This window comes from Mustelus asterias, chromosome 4 (genome assembly GCF_964213995.1).
Source record: "Mustelus asterias chromosome 4, sMusAst1.hap1.1, whole genome shotgun sequence".
NCBI classification, from domain to species: Eukaryota; Metazoa; Chordata; class Chondrichthyes; order Carcharhiniformes; family Triakidae; genus Mustelus; species Mustelus asterias.
The window spans coordinates 24,746,367-24,762,830 of NC_135804.1; the positions used below are offsets into that span (position 1 = coordinate 24,746,367).

The 16,464-nt window shown below is 40.5% G+C and overlaps 1 protein-coding gene across 3 annotated transcripts in view; it reads right to left on the reverse strand.

The window, feature by feature from the left end:
- The window catches only part of wwp2 (WW domain containing E3 ubiquitin protein ligase 2), a 207,083-nt gene that overhangs the window by 157,898 nt on the left and 32,721 nt on the right, over positions 1 to 16,464 (reverse strand). For all 3 annotated transcript variants that reach the window (XM_078210656.1, XM_078210653.1, XM_078210654.1), the window contains 2 exons: positions 8,747 to 8,891; positions 2,517 to 2,638 (listed from right to left, as the gene is read on the reverse strand). In XM_078210656.1, the coding sequence (XP_078066782.1) occupies positions 2,517 to 2,638; positions 8,747 to 8,891 (267 nt within the window). The remainder of the gene's footprint in view (positions 1 to 2,516; positions 2,639 to 8,746; positions 8,892 to 16,464) is intronic.

The following is a 16,464-nucleotide window of genomic DNA, read 5'->3' on the forward strand; positions in this document are numbered from 1 at the left end:
GATTATGCTGGCTTCAATGTTGGAGCTTCATGTGGGTGCACCTACACTACATGATTTTTTGAGGCAGCGGGAAGTATAGACGGATTCAGTGGATGGAAGGCTGGTTTGCATGATTGCCTGGGTTACATTCACAACCCTTTGTAGTTTCTTGCGGTCTTGGTTACAGCAGGAGCCATAACAAGTTGTGATACATTCAGAAAGGTTGCTTTCTATGGTGCATCTGTAGAAATTGGTGAGAGTTGTAGCAGACATGATGAATTTCCTTAGCCTCCTGAGAAAGTAGAGGCATTGGTGGGCTTTCTGATTTGGACACCTGGAAACTTGAAGCTCTCGACCATTTCCACTTCACCACCATTGATGTAGATGGGGCATATCCTCCACTACGCTTCCTGAAGTCGATGACTATCTCCTTCGTTTTACTGACATTGAGGGAGAGATTATTGTCGTCACACCATTGCACCAAGTTCTACACTATCTTCCTCATCATTAACAATGCTTCCAAGTTTTCTATCATCTATAAACTTCAAAATTTTGCCCTGTACACTGTGCTCTAGGTCATTGCTGAGAGGATGTTTTCCTTTGTGGGGGAAGTCTAGAACTAAGGAATACAGTTTAAAAAATAGGGTCTCCCATTTAAGACTGAGAAGAGAAGTTTTTTTCCTCTCAGCGCTAGTTGTGGAATTTTCTTCCCCAGAGCGCAGTGTAGACTCGGTCATTGAATTTATTCAAAGCTGAGTTCGACAGATTTTTGATTGACAAGGGAGTTGAGGTTTGTGGGGGAGCTGGGGACAGACAGAAAAGTGGATTTGAGGCCACAATCAGATCAGCCAAGATTTTACTGAATGACATAGAACAGGTTTGAGGGGTTGAATGGACTACTCCTGCTCGTATAGCCCCACTGTGCTCTTGCCTCTCACACTGGTCTTGTCAAGAGAGGAGCTAACCATGTCCCCATGATATTCCATTACGTTGTCACTGAATCCATCACTGTTAAAATCCTGGAGGGTTACCATTGACCAGAAACTTAAATGGACCCGCTGTATAAATAGCATGGCTACAAGAGCATATCAGAGGTTGGGAATTCTGTGGTAAGTGACTCACCTCCTGCATCCTTCAGTCTATCCACTGTCAACAAGGCTTGAGTCAGGAGTCTGATGGAATACTCTCCACTTGCCTTTATGAGTGTAGCTACAACAATAGTCAAGAAGTTCAACACCATGCAGGGTAAACCAGCCCGTTTGATTGGCACCCCATTCACCCCGTCCACCACTGAGGCACATTGGCTGCAGAATTCCCAACTTCTGACTTGTTCTTGTTGCCACAGGATTTATATGGCTGGTCCAGTTCAGCTTCTGGTCAATGGTATCCCCCAGAATATTGACAGTGGGTTTCAGTGATGTAATACCACTGAATATCCATAGGCTCATGTCCATAATTCTCAAGTTCCTGACCTCAGCACATTTGTCAAGGAGACATGTGGAGCTATTATCATAACCCATAAAGCAAATGAACATTTGTAAAAAGAAACTGAACTCAAACAGCCAAGCAATCAACTGAGAGCAGTGTCTGACGGAACAGGTTCATCTGCACATCTGTTCTCTCAAGTGACCAAATGTGCAAAACCTGAATGATGTGCAGAAGTGGAAAAATAAAAAACTTGATACAAATAGGGTGAAATAATTACCAACCAGTTGTTCTGTTGTATATCTGTACAACAAAAAAATCTATACAACATTATAGCATAGTAAAAATATTTAAGAAATAAAAGTTTTAAAAGTGCTGATTTTGCCAAAATTAAAACTTTTTTCAAATGGCGCCCTAAAATTTACAATCCCACAATGCTCCATATTCAAAAAGTGTCAGTACCATTGGTCAGGTGAGTCATAGCACATGGAGAGTAATTTCATCTTTCTCAACTCAGTAATCTGCTGAGTTAGAAAAAAAATGGGTAGGTAAAATCATTTATGATCAGAAAACGCAAAGGTACGTAATGGAGGAAGAGAAAAAAAATACTCCAAAATGTTCATAGCTAGTTTAGTCCAACACATTGTTAATTTCTCTCTAAACAGTTAATACTGTTATGTAGAACAGCTGAGTATTTATCAGGTCTCAATTGGCAATTTGGATGCCGTGCCTTTAGGCATAGACTGCAACACATCAGCCACACTGTTTCAGCTGCCGTCATTAATACTGTTAACATTCGAGTTTCCTCTCCAAGTACTCGTTTCTTATACTCAACTAAGCGTCAGCAAGTCTCACACCATAATCGAGTGTTTGAGATTTGGTCGCTTTTGCCAACAATTTAAAGCAGCCAGATTTCTACTTACTTTCAGAAGTTTAGAATACAAATTTTATTCACTATTTATCATCAGGTAAGTAGATAGCAATCTGAAACAGTAGATAACAAATACTGCAACCATCAATCCATTTGGTCAATGATTTTTGTTCAATAATTATGTTAATTTTAGCATGCAAGTCTTCACAACCAATAAACCCGTACAGAAAAAGGAACTCACACTTTCCATTGTTCTTCTTCAAAATGTCACAGACATCAATAACCACATTGCCAAAGAGTTCATTTTTCAAGGTATGACTGTTCCAGACTTTCAACTCCAATCTGCTCTGTGGTGTTACATTCCTAAGATAAAAAACACGTCATTACGATAGTCAGAAGAATTCAGAGCTAATATGGGAACATTAAAATCCCATGAAATTCCCAGAGCAGGTTTTTAAATCTATTTATATCATTCAGATTTACCTTGTACCTAATTTAGACACCCAAAGTATGTCACCAAGGGAACCTGCAACAGAATGGTCTTCAGCCCAGAGTTAGCTACTTCAAATCTTGAATTGCACACGCCAATTTTATATCATGAAAACATAACCCAAGCAGAAGAGATTTCCTTTCCAAAGAGATCCTTTTCCAAGTGAGAATGGTAAAGCACTTCCCCAAAAGGGAGCAAGAAAATAAAATGCATTTGAGTCAGCAAATTGTTTTTGGACATCTCCTGGAGTAATCACATCTTACAACATTACCTGAAACATTAACCTGTCTTTTTCTCTTTGTAAAAGATGTTGGATGACCAACTGTATATTTTCATTCTATTAGGAATAATCCCATGAGTGCATCCAGACTGCAGTCTGCTTCCTCATCTTACCCAGCCCATAGAACTCCATCACTTGATCCCTCCCACTGGTAGAACTAAGCCTATTGCCAGTTAAGTTTGTGTTTTTTTTGTTACAAATCACAGGCAGTGCTGTCCACTTCATCAGATGCAGGGCATAGAATTGATACTTCCAGCTACTCTTCTGGCTGTGGGAGCTGCAGATCAGTAGTCCTTTCTACCCGACACAGCCGACAGCACCATTGCAGCTCCTCCCCCATGTACGCGCACACACCCTAAAACTACACTCATTGTTCTGCAATTCCCCAACCGTCTTTCAAATATGTATCTGTTCATCATTTTTAAAAATGTAATTGCCATTACCCATTTCATTGCAAGTTTGGGGTCTCGACAGAGTTCTTTGGGATTCGTCTATTCTCCCAAAGTAAGCTCTTCAAAACAGCAGTTTGTTAAAACCATGAGTCCATTTCAGGTTAATAGATCCATAAGAGGAACTTCTCCTGCCAAATCTCTGTTACTCTATCGTGTGATGTTGCATCATTACATAAGAACATAAGGAGTAGGCCATTTGGCTCCTTGAGCCTGCTCTGCCATTCAATAAGACCATGGCTGATCTTTCCGTGGACTCAGCTCCACTTACCCGCCTGCTCACCTTAACCCTGAATTCCTTTACTTTCAAAAATCTATCGTTGCCTTAAAAACATTCAACAAGATAGCCTCAAATTGCTTGACTGAACAGGGAATTCCACAGATTTCCAACCCTTTGGGTGAAGAAGTTCCTCCTCAACTCAGTCCTAAATCTGCTGCCCCTTATTGTGAGGCTATGCCTCCTAGTTCTGGTTTCACCTGCCAGTGGAAGCAACCTCCCTGCTTCTGTCTTCTCTATTCCATTCATAATTTTATATGCTTCTATAAGATTTCCCCCCTCATTCTTCCGAATTCCAATGAGTATAGCCCCAGCCTACTCAGTCTCTCCTCATAAGCCAACCCTCTCAACTCCGGAATCAACCTAGTGAATCTCTTCTGCACCCCCTCCAGTGCCAGCATATCCTCTCTCAAGTAAGGAGACCCAAACTGTACACAGTACTCCAGGTGTGGCCTCACCAGCACCTTATACAGCTGCAACATAACTTCCCTGTTTTTAAAACTCCATCCCTCTAGCAATGAAGGACAAAATTCCATTTGCCTTCTTAATTACCTGCTGCACTTGCAAACCAACTTTTTGCAATTCATGCACAAGGACACCAGGTCCCTCTACACAGCAGCATGCTGCAATTTTTTACCATTTAAATAATAGTCCATTTTGCAGTTATCCCTACCAAACGGATGACCTCACATTTACCAACATTGTACTCCATCTGCCAGACCCTTGTCCATTCACTTAAGCCATCTATATCCCTTTGCAGATGTTCAGTGTCCTCTTCACACTTTGTTCTACCACTCATCTTAGTGTCATCTGTCAACTTTGACACACTTCACTTGGTCTCCAACTCATCTACGCAAATTGTAAACAATTGAGGTCCCAACACTGATCCCTGAGGCACACCACTAGTCACTGATTGCCAACCAGAAAAACACTCATTTATCCCCATTCTTTGCTTTCTGTTCGTTATCCAATCCTCTATCCATGCTAATACATCACCTGTAACGCCGTACACTTTTATCTTAGGCAGCTGCCTTTTGTGCGGCATCTTGTCACATGTCTTCTGGAAATCCAGATACACCACATCCACCCTGTTGTCCACCACGCTTGTAATGTCCTCAAAGGATTCCAGTAAATTAAACATGACCTGTCTTTCATGAATCCATGCTGTGTCTTCCCAATGAGACAATTTCTATCCAGATGTCTCACTATTTCTTCCTTAATGATAGATTCAAGCATTTTCCCCATGACAGAAGTTAAGCTAACCAGCCTATAGTTACCCGCTTTTTATCTACCTCCGTTTTTAAACAGTGGCATCACATTTGATGGAACCGCCCCAGAGTTGAGCAAATTTTGGTAAATTACAACAAGTGCATTTGGTATTTCCCCCGCCATCTGTTTTAGTACCCTGGGATGCATTTCATCAAGGCCAAGAGACTTGTCTACCTTTAGCCCCATTAGCTTACCTAACGTTGCTTCTTTAGTGATAAGCATCCTCCTGCATTTCTGATGTTAACCCTTAACTCTACACTCCTGGTAACGAAACACTATGCTTTAACAACACAGTAAAAAAATCAAAGACTCTTCATCACTGACCACCTCCCACCAACCAGAATAGCCTTTCCTTATTATTATCCAATGTATTCATTCATAACTTTGACCTTTTTCTGCCCAATAAAGACATTTCATATTACTAACTTTCAAGGTACAAATTCAAGGTGGACTCTTCAAAATTGTCTACTTTAAAAAAGGAATGCCAATGTGCTGCAGAGAACACCCCTGAAGGTCAGATAAACCGGTTTGTGTATTCAAAAATTGTCTCAGTCACACAATGACAAAATGATACATGCCAGATTAAGAGGTGTCAGTAACCCCATTCCTCAATCCATCATAAAATATTCCTGAATTGAATGGGTTTCTTCCAAAACAAAAATGGTGATTGTCTTAAACTCGTAATGAATGCTTTCAAACAATAAACCAGGATGTGACTAATCAACTCAAGACCAGCACCATATTTGGAAAAGCAACTGAAATTGTTATGAGTCATATAATTCAGCCCCGTTAGCTCCTTTCTAATCTTTAAATGCTGCTTGCATAAAGACAGCAGCAGAAAATGCAGTAACACCTTTGTCTTAAAAGAACATTGCCAGGACTCCAAGCTTGTTCCTTTTTGGGTCCAGCCATACAGTAAACTGACCTCCTGGTAATGAGACTACAATGACCTGCAGGAAGTCCAGCCCTTCAAGAATACCCTGAAACAACTTGGGCATAGAACTTCAGTTATTGAATTCTCCCTAATTATCCTTCAGGAGTGAAGATGTTTTATTTATTGAGCTTGCTATACCTCGTTTCCAGAACAGGACATCATGTGAATGAGAAACTATTCTTCTTGTTTATAACCTGAAAAAGTGCACCTTTCTCCTCAACTGTACTTCACTGGAGTGTGTGTTGTGACATTAGTGTACCTTTAAGAGATTTTTTTTTTAAAATCACATTCTCTGTAGCTCTCATTGCTGCTGAATTGTCTATAGGAGCCTTTTTATTGCTCCTTCAGTGGTTTAAATGGGGTTTGTTTATTTTTATTCTGGGTTGTTTTATGACCCTGCATTATTAGGAGGAAGGTCATGGGTTCTGCACAGTCATTTTCCCCTTCCTAGTAAATTCAAGATTTCAGTTTCTGTTTTTGGCTGGCAGCAGTATTTAGTTTAGAAGGGAGTGGACATCAATCCGAAAGCAGTCTCTCTCTCTCCCTGGGTTTTTGGAAATTCTGCTGGTTAGCTGAAAGCAAGGCTTCTTGCCTTCCTGCAGTAGAAAATCTGCTGTTGGTGGCTTGACCAGAGTCTCTCCGTGATGTTCTGGGGAGTTGTTCTGACTTCAAACTGTTCGGTGTGTGTCAAGAGAACTGCAGCATTCATCCAAAAGGACTCAGTTCCAGTACCACGTGAACATTAGTCTTGTTGTGTTAAACCTATGGAAAGGTTTTGTTTATGGGATTGGTTTGACTGGAACATATTAGATATATTTGTTAAGAGTTATACATTATGGTTATTTTGTTTGTAATTGATAAGTTACTGCTAATATTTTTACTTTACATGTTAACGATATTATTAAACTTTGTTTGATAAAAAGTCTCTCGTGCGTCATTTGAATCATACCCGAGGTGAAACATATCATGCTTATCCTAGCCAAATTCAAGGTGCAAAACTTATGATCCAGGCAAGCTCACTAAAACACTGAGTTTCTGACCTGAACGATAACAGTGCGACTGTGTGAATTGAGTGCCACATTAAATTTTGGGGTAATTATTCAAATTGTCTGCCCACTCAAGGGGTTAAAACACATGCTTCTCAAGTTTCCCGATTGCAGACGGTTGGGATTCCAGCAGCTTTCACTCACCTTGTCCAGAACCATCTTCATTAAATCCCCTTGTCTACTCGAGTGGAATTGTTTCCAGCAATAGCTCACAACAATCTTATCTGATCCCTGATATCAACTTAATAGCAGATCAGCTATTTCCAACAAAATATTTTTTCCCAGAATTGAGTGCCTTACATTATACCATCTATATTCACCTACCTGCAGTTTTCTAGGGTGTAAGATTAGGACATTAGGTCTTAAGTGACTATCAGTTGAGAACACTAATATTTCCATTTCCTATAGAGGATTACTAACTAAGAGACTCTTCAATCCTGTCAAATGGGGAGATATGTGGCAGATGGAATTTAACCCTGAAAAGTGTGAGGTGATAAATTTCAAATTACTCCTTCCAAAGTGTAAGTATTAAATGAACGACATGATACCAGGAAGTTTTGTGGAACAAAGGGACCTTGGCGTCTTTGTCCATTAATCTCTGAAAGCAGAAGGGCATGCTAGTGTGGTGGTGAAAATGGGACACTTGCCTTTATCAATCGAGGCATAGATTACCAAACCAGGGAGGTCATGTTGGAGTTGTATAGAACTTTGGTGAGGCAACAACTGGAGTACTGTGTGTAGTTCTGGTCGCCACATTATAGGAAGGATATGATTGCACTGGAAGGGGTGGAGGAGATTCACCCGGATGTTGCTTGGCATGAAACATTTAAGTTATGAAGAGAGGTTGGATAGACTTGGGTTGTTTTCGTTGGAGCAGAGAAGATTGAGTGGCTACTTGATTGAGATGTACAAGATTATGAGGGGCATATACAGGGTGGATAAGGAGGCAGTTGTCCTCCTTAGTTGAAGGGTCAGTCACAAGGGGACATAGGTTAAAGGTGAGGGAAAGTAGGTTCAGAAGGGATGTGAGGAAAAACTATTTTTTTTACCCAGAGGGTGGTGATAGTCTAAAATGTGCTGTCTGGGAGGGTGGTGGAGGCAGGTTGCCTCACATCCTTTGAAAATACCTGGATGAGTACTTGGCACATCATAGCACTCAAGGCTATGGGCCAAGTGCTGATAAATGGGATTAGGTAGGAGGTCAGGTTTTTCTCACGTGTTGGTGCAGACTTGATGGGTTGAAGAGCCTCTTCTGAATGTACTACAACATTATAAATTATTCACATGCATGATGCAATTGTGGCACTTGGCAATGCACACAGTCTATATACAAAAGAAGCTCATCTAATCAGTTCACTCAGCATGTTTGAAGGTGACAAAATGGAACAGATTAGTGAAAATATTACTTCAGGTCAAATAAGGCAACATAAATGGAAACTACCAAACAAATCTAATTTGAAAAGAAACCTTTAAAATCTATCTACATTAGGTTGATGTAAAGTGGGTATATGGTTCAACAAGTGCTAGTCTTAAAGATAAATCAACCATGGAATGAATCTAACAGTGAACCCTGTTAAATTGTGTCTGACTCCAATCTTATTCAGCCACAAAGCACAGCTTGAAGAAAAGAGTTTCATTCCACAAGGAAACTGCATGAAATAACTTATCTTTGCAGAACCCACTGGTTTTGTGCAACATGAAATAATAAAATGGCAGTTTTTCTTACAAGGTCAATGTCTCATTCCACTGGGGATGGAGGTTTCCATTGCGTTTTCCAGTTTTCTTCGTTTCACTGTTCAGACCATCCACTGTCACCTCAACGTAGCAACTGATCCTTGTTGGTTTTGGGACTCTTAGTTTGGCTTTAAAAACTAAAAAATAAGATAAAAATTGTGGTTTGTTAACAATATCAGAAGCAATATCAAGCAGGTGCATAGAACTTGCAGTACCTGCTCTCACATGCAAAAATAGAGGTTAAACACGCAGATTTCAAAATGAAAAACAGCAAGACCATTTTCGGCATAGTTTACTACTAGGAAGAAATACTGGTCATTTCAAATTATAAAAAAGTGTAACAAATAGTCATCAAAATACATAACACCTCTCCTTGCATGGGAGAGATACAGCATATTAGCGCATTAATGTATAACACAATGAAGTGGTAGGATTTAGTCCACAGCCAAAGATTCCTCATATAGGGAACGGTAGCATACCAGTTATGTTATTGGACTAGTAATCCAGAGACATGAGTTTAAATCCAAACACAGTAACTAGGGAATTTTACATTCAGTCACTAAACAAATCTGGAATAAAAATAAATTGTGTCAGTAACTACTGGATTGTTGCAAAAATCCACTGGTTTACTCATGTCCTATGGGGAACTAAACCTGCTGCCCTTGCCCACACTGGGCTACATGTGACTCCAGACCCACAGTTGCGTGGGTGATTCACAACTGCCCTCTAAAATGATCTGACAAGCCACTCAGTTAAGGTAATTAGGGATGGGCAATAAATGCTGGCCTTTCCAGCAACTCCCACATGCTGTAAATACTTTTTTAATAATTGCATCATTATGTCATTCAGACAATTAGGTGGAGCGAATTGTGGTTTTGAATAATGTTCGTTTTAAGCATGGTACATGTTTCACGTTATATTGAACTAGAAGAATATACTAGAAACCCAAAATATGTATTTAATTCTACAACCATGGCAAGGCTCAGAAGAGACGGACACATGACAGTACATTGGCAGACAAAGGGAGACTAGTCCGTCGATTATTCCCATGCACCGGCCAACAGTTAACTTCCAACACTGCTGGAGACCTCACAGTAAGTTATCCACTTTGTCTTATCTATAGAGAATGCAAGATAAAGATTTAGAGAATCACTGTCAAACACTGACATCTCCACAACACTGAAGCCTTTTTTCATTCTCAGTGGAAAGCAAAACCGATGAAAGTATAAAATGGAACAGTACATTGGAGCACAGACATTACACAAACAAGGTTAATAGCTCGACATGAGATCACCATTTAAAAATATATTCTGAGTACAATCCATTCCACTAGCAATAGTTTCACTGTCTAGGGTTTAACAACTGCAAGCTCAGTGAATGCCAAGTCAAATAAGCTATTGGAAAAACAGAAGACGGGTGAAAATGTTTTTATAAAAAGGCACATGTTGATTTTATCAAAGATTCGATTACAAGCAAACTTTCAGTTTCTAATTGTTGAAACAACTGGTTCATAGACTCTTTCATAATTAATTCTGACAACAAAATGAACAAAGCAATTTTTGCAAAATACTGATAATCTAAAACCGAGAGAAAACGTATCACCGACTTTCACCCCCAGAATGAAGATTTCCATTCAGTTTTGATGGCAACAGCAGCACCTAGTGTTGCACTTAAAAAAAAATCCCTGCAAAACTAAGTTACAAAAAGGCAATCCCTTATGTACGCCCAGTCTTTGAGCTATATTGATTTCAGATGATGATGCCCCGAATGAACAGAATAGTTATCAGATTTAAAGTAGTTGGCCAAGCTAAATTCTCCCTCATTGTACCCAAACAGGTGCCAGAGAGTGGCAACTCGGGGATTTTCACAATAACTTAATTGCAGTGTTAATGTAGGCTGTCTTGTGACACTAATAAAATAAACTTTAAAAGCAAGCTGTGCTCCAAACAACGTCATACGCTGAGAAGGATTCAAAAAGCTGCCGAATGTTTGTGACATTTCATTTCCACTAAAAATCTTCAGGATATTTAAATTATTAGGCTGGCAAACTTCATCTGGTTTCCTTCCTACCGGAGAATCGCCTGCAATGCCTTCACTTCTCACTCTTGCACAGTTACATCTGGATTCTCCCATGGTACGCTTCCACTTCTCATCTAATCATTGCCCCCAGTATCATCCAAGAACATAGGGCTCCATATGAAATGCTCAGCTCCATTACACCATCACCTCCCTCAACCCCTCCATGGTCTCCAATCTCTTGTGTGACATCTCATGCTGGATGAGCAACAATTTGGGAACGCCAAAGCCATGCTCTTTTATACCCACCATAAACTTTCTCTTAGTATAGACTCTAACTCCATCCCTCTCGCTGGTAGCCTGAGATTAAATCAAACTATTGGCAAGCTAGGTGTCATGTTCAATCCCACATAGGGTTATAGAACCCTACAGTACAGAAGGAGGCCATCTGGCCCATCAAGCCTGCAACGACAACAGTCCCACCCAGGCCCTATCCCCGTAATCCCACTTATTTAACTTACTAACCCTCCCTGACACTAAGGGGCAATTTAGCATGGCCAATAAACTTAACCCACACATCCTTGGTCTGTGGGAGGAACCTCACAACACCAGGTTAAAGTCCAACAGGTTCATTTGGCAGCACTAGCTTTCAGAGCCCCAAGCTAGTGCTGCCAAATAAACCTGTTGGACTTTAACCTGGTGTTGTGAGACTTCTTACTGTGCTTACCCCAGTCCAATGCCGGCATCTCCACATCTGTGGGAGGAAACCAGAGCACCCATTGGAAACACATGCAGACAAAGGGAGAATGTGCGAATTCCACAGTCACCGCAGGTCAGTATTGAACTCGGGTCCTTGGCGCTGTGAGGAGGCAGTGCTAAACATCGTGCCATCGTGCTGTCCATATCCTTGCCATCACAAAGACAGCATATTTTCACCTCTGGGATATCACCTGACACTGCCTCAACTCGTATGCTATTAAAACCCTCATCCATGCCTTGATTCCTCCTGACTTGATTACTCTAACTCTCTTCTGGTCAATCTACCATTTACCCTTCTGTATAAATTTGAGCCAATGCAGAACTCTGCCAAAGTATCCTAACTAAAGTCCCATTCACCCATCATGCCTATGTAACTCTAGATTTTAAAATTCTCATCCTTGTTTGCAAATTCCTTTATAACTTCACCTCTCCCCATCTCTAAACCTCCTCTAGCCTGACAATCTTCCACAATCTCTGCACTCCTTCAATTCTGACATCTTGTATAATATTTTAGTTTTTCCACCATTGGCACCTGTCTTCAGCTGCCTTGGCTAAGTTCTGAAATTCCTATCCTAAAGCTCTCTCTCCACTTTTCTCCTATTGATTTTAAAAATCAACTTCTTTGTTCATCTGTCCTAATAGATCATGCAGCTCCCAGTCGCACATTGTTTGATAACGCTCTTGAAGCATCTTAGAAAGTTTTACTCCATTAAAGATGCTACATGAATGCAATTTGTTTTGTTTCGAGCTAATGTTTTGATGGTCACGGTGGAAATCATTCTCCCCACTTGGAAGAAATGAGAATCTATTTAAAATATTTGGGCGGCACGGTGGCAAGTGGTTAGCACTGCTGCCTCATAGCGCCAGGGACCCAAGTTCGATTCCCAGCCTTGGGTCACTGTCTATGTGGAGTTTGCACATTCTCCCCGTGTCTACGTGGATTTCCTCTGGGTGCTCTGGTTTTCTCCCACACTCCAAAAATGTGCAGGTTAGGTGGATTGGTCATGCTAAAATTGACCCTAGTGTCAGGGGGATTAGCAGGGTAAATGCGTGGGGTTAGAGGAATAGGGCCTGGGTTGGATTGGTACAGACTCGATGGGCCAAATGGCCTCCTCCTGTACTGTAGGGATTCTATGATTTTATGACACTGAATTTGTACAAATGGTAATGACGCATTTAAAGCAGAGTGGAAAGTGAAGATTTCTCCAATGAGTAGCAGCATCATTAAATGTCATTTTCATAACACAAAAGACATCTTTCAAAAGGGATGATTATGAAGTACAATGTCTGGTTTAACTTTGTGTTAACCATTTTAGTTGATCACAGGGGTTGCAGACCGGAAATGTCAAGAAGGTAAATGAATAAGTGTAGCTGAAAGATCAATGATAATCATATAGTTCTGCATTAACCATCCCTTCAAACCACCTGGCTTAATAAATTCAAACAGCTTTTACTTTTTTAGAAACATATCAACTCTGTGCTCAACGGGAGGGATGTTAACGCCGAGGAACAAAAGTTTTTCTATTTCAAATAGATAATGCCAAAATCAAGTGCTTCCAGGTTCAATATACCATGGTTAAATGGTTAAATGATTAAATCACCATCTACACGGCTTAATCTTGAACAGCAGCAACCCTTGCACCAATGTGACAACTTTCTATTTCACACACAAGTCACTCTGTAGCCTCTACATAAGATTCAACTTAGTGCCAATTAATGTACAAGCAGGTTCAGTTGTTTGCTATGGCTCCATATCTACTGAGCTGAATTGAGAATTGCCCCACTTACTTATCATATTGGGGCCCTTCGCAGGCAGTACGCCGAGTAGAATTTATATCAACAGTTGACTTGATTCTACCCCATGACCCAAAAGCAGTGTCCAACTTTGCACCACCTGGCATACTTCAAGCCACTTTTAACAGGGCAAAAAAATCAATTCTATTCAGGGAATCTATTAGGCATTAGATTTCTTTTAATCCAATAATGCAACTGTACACAGTTATTTAAATGCAAGATCCTCTTCCAGCTGTTGTTTCGATCTCTTCATTACTTCACCCCTCCTTATTTCAGTAACCTCCGCAAACGCAACCTCCAACACCACCCCTGATTCCAGTCTCGAGTCGCTACTCTCTTCTTTTCATCGCCGCCTTTAGCGGTTTGGTTCCATGCTTTGGAATTTCCTCCCCAAATTCCTCTGCTTCTCCACATTCCTTTCTTTCTTCAAAGTCTTGCTTAAAATCAAACTCTTTAATCAAATTTTTCATCACCCTCCTAATATTACCTTCTTTGATTCCACCTCTATTCCTCCCACATCCCATCCTTGTGAAGCACCTTGGAAATTTTTCTGTATTAAATGTGATATATGATACAAATGTTACTTTGATGGCAAAAGTAATTGTACTTCTGTTAGTGATGAATAATTTAAAGATTATATTTTATGTCTGGATTTCCGGAGTTAAACATAAGAGCAAACAGTCGCCCCGAGGAACCAATAATTTTACTGTTTTTGATATTTAACATTCACCTTAATGCAGATGTCCAACCTGAGGCCCCATACCATTGGAAGTGCAACAACAAAGACCCCACAACATTCAGTTTGCATTCCAAAGACAAAATGGCTCACTTTAGGGAGGAAAAAACAAAGGTACTAGTCGTATCAAAGTGCTGAATTATCCAAATTCAATTGGAGCAGCGTTTTTACTACAACCATGACTACCACTTGGAGTTCAAGCTTTACCCTGAGCATCCCCAAACCCCCACCAACACCCCGCCCCACCATCCACCCCACTGACTTTCTAATGGTCTACAGTTCCAATAGCACCAATGACACTCAGCAGACCGCCCAAATGATCAAACCTAGACATCAAGTACAACTTGAACCATGGGATATCACAACTGTGTTTGATCCTGTCCCCAAGATAACCACATGCATATTTTCAACTGTAACCACTAAATAGAAGTAGAGAATGACAATACTGCTGATATCCCCCTCCCTATGTAGGGTGCTGAATTCCCCACCACCACATTGGCTGACATCTGCGAACAACAGAGATCAAAAATCACCTTCTTAGTCAGTATGTATGGCTGCGTTACTTGCCAACTTAAACATACTGGATGACTGCAAGAATGAGTCCTGATCTGTTAAATCCTTGGGGTTTACAGGATCTTAAATGAAGATACAGTATAAACAAACTTCTCAAAACATTAAAAAATTATCCTTTTAGGAAACAACTCTTAACTTGTACTACATTAAAAAGGTTTGCCATTAAAAACATGGATTTTTTTTCCCCAGTTGATCACATTATGACTCATAACACAGCTCTGCAGTTTGTTCTGTTACTGCAACCATATAATGCCAAAAGAAACAAGTCTGTCTCACTTCTAGCTAGAATTACGTCAATAGATGATACCAATGCAGGCAGAGCCAATGCGTAACTTTGTGTAAACTAATTTTAACAATTTCTTTTGAGAGTATTAACTAGATAATGAATCAAGAAAATTATGTTACTAAAAACTATAACTTATTAATTTCAAAACAGGTCTGCTCGCTGCAACTGCTTTTATGGAAATGATGAAATATTGCAGATAGATTATTAGCGACTACTGGAAACTCAACACAAATACAGCCCTCTGAAATCAGTGCAGTAGCCAGCTTATTCAATGTTCAGTGCTATTTTAGATCTAGCAACATTTTGTTCACCAGTCTGTAAAGTTGACTAAATTAGACATTTATATGAATTATTAGAACAATCTTGCACTTGAAAACTCTTGTTAAATTTAAATCAAGATGCTATATAGAAATCGGATGTTAATGTTTTTCAACTGTGTGCCTCAAGAAACCATCAAACATGAACATTCCAGCCAAATGTTAGGAAAGTTGTATCTCTCTCTGATTAGTATGCCGCAATACCACAAGTCAGGGTATAATGGAATGCTCTCCACTTAACTGGATAAGTGCAGCTTCAATAATACTCAAACATCATCCAAGACAAAGTAGCCCACTCATACCCCCCACCACCGATGCACAGTAGCAGCAGTGTATACCAAGATGCACTGCAGGAACTCACCAAGCTTCCTGAGACAGCACCTTACAATCCCACAAACGCTACCATCTTGAAGGGCAAGGGCAACAGATACATGGGAATGTCACCATCTGGAAGCTCTCCCCCAAACATACCATCTTGACTTGGAAATATACTTCCATTCTTTCACTGCTGCTGGGTCAAAATCTTGGAACACCCTCCCTAACAGCACCATGGGTTTACCTACATGGACTGCAGCTGTTCAGGAAAGCAGCTCACCACTATCTTCTCGAGGGCAATTAGGATTAGCCAATAAATTCTGGCCTAGCCAGCAATACCCACATCCCATGAATGAATTAAAACAAATGTGTGTATTGCTAATTAGCCTCTCAATTCCTTCCTTATGTTGGATTTCTCTCTGTTTATTTGGTTGCTGAAGAAAATTTAGAAAGACAAGCAACATAACTGTGGATGACTCAAGCCTGGATTAGCACACATGCAGCCAACCCAATCAGATTTATTTATTTTCATTACTTTATTCACAGGATGCGGACGTCGCTAGCTAGGCCAGCATTTACCACCCACCCGTAATAGCCCTCGATAAGGTTATGTGCCACCTTCATGAACCACAGCAGGTGATGTGGTGTAGCTAACAGTGCAGTTGGGGTGGAAATTCCAGGATTTTGACCCAGTGACAGCCAAAGAATAGCGATATAGTTCTAAGTCAGGGTGGCATGGCTTGGAGGGGAGCTTGTAGATTGTGGTCATCCCATCCATCTGCTATCCTTGCCCTTCTAGGTGGCGGGTTTGGAAGCTGCTGATGAAAGAACCATGGTAAGTTCCTGCAGTGCAGCTTGTAGATGGTACACAATGCTGCACTGTGCATCAGTGGTAGGAATAAAAATTTAAGATG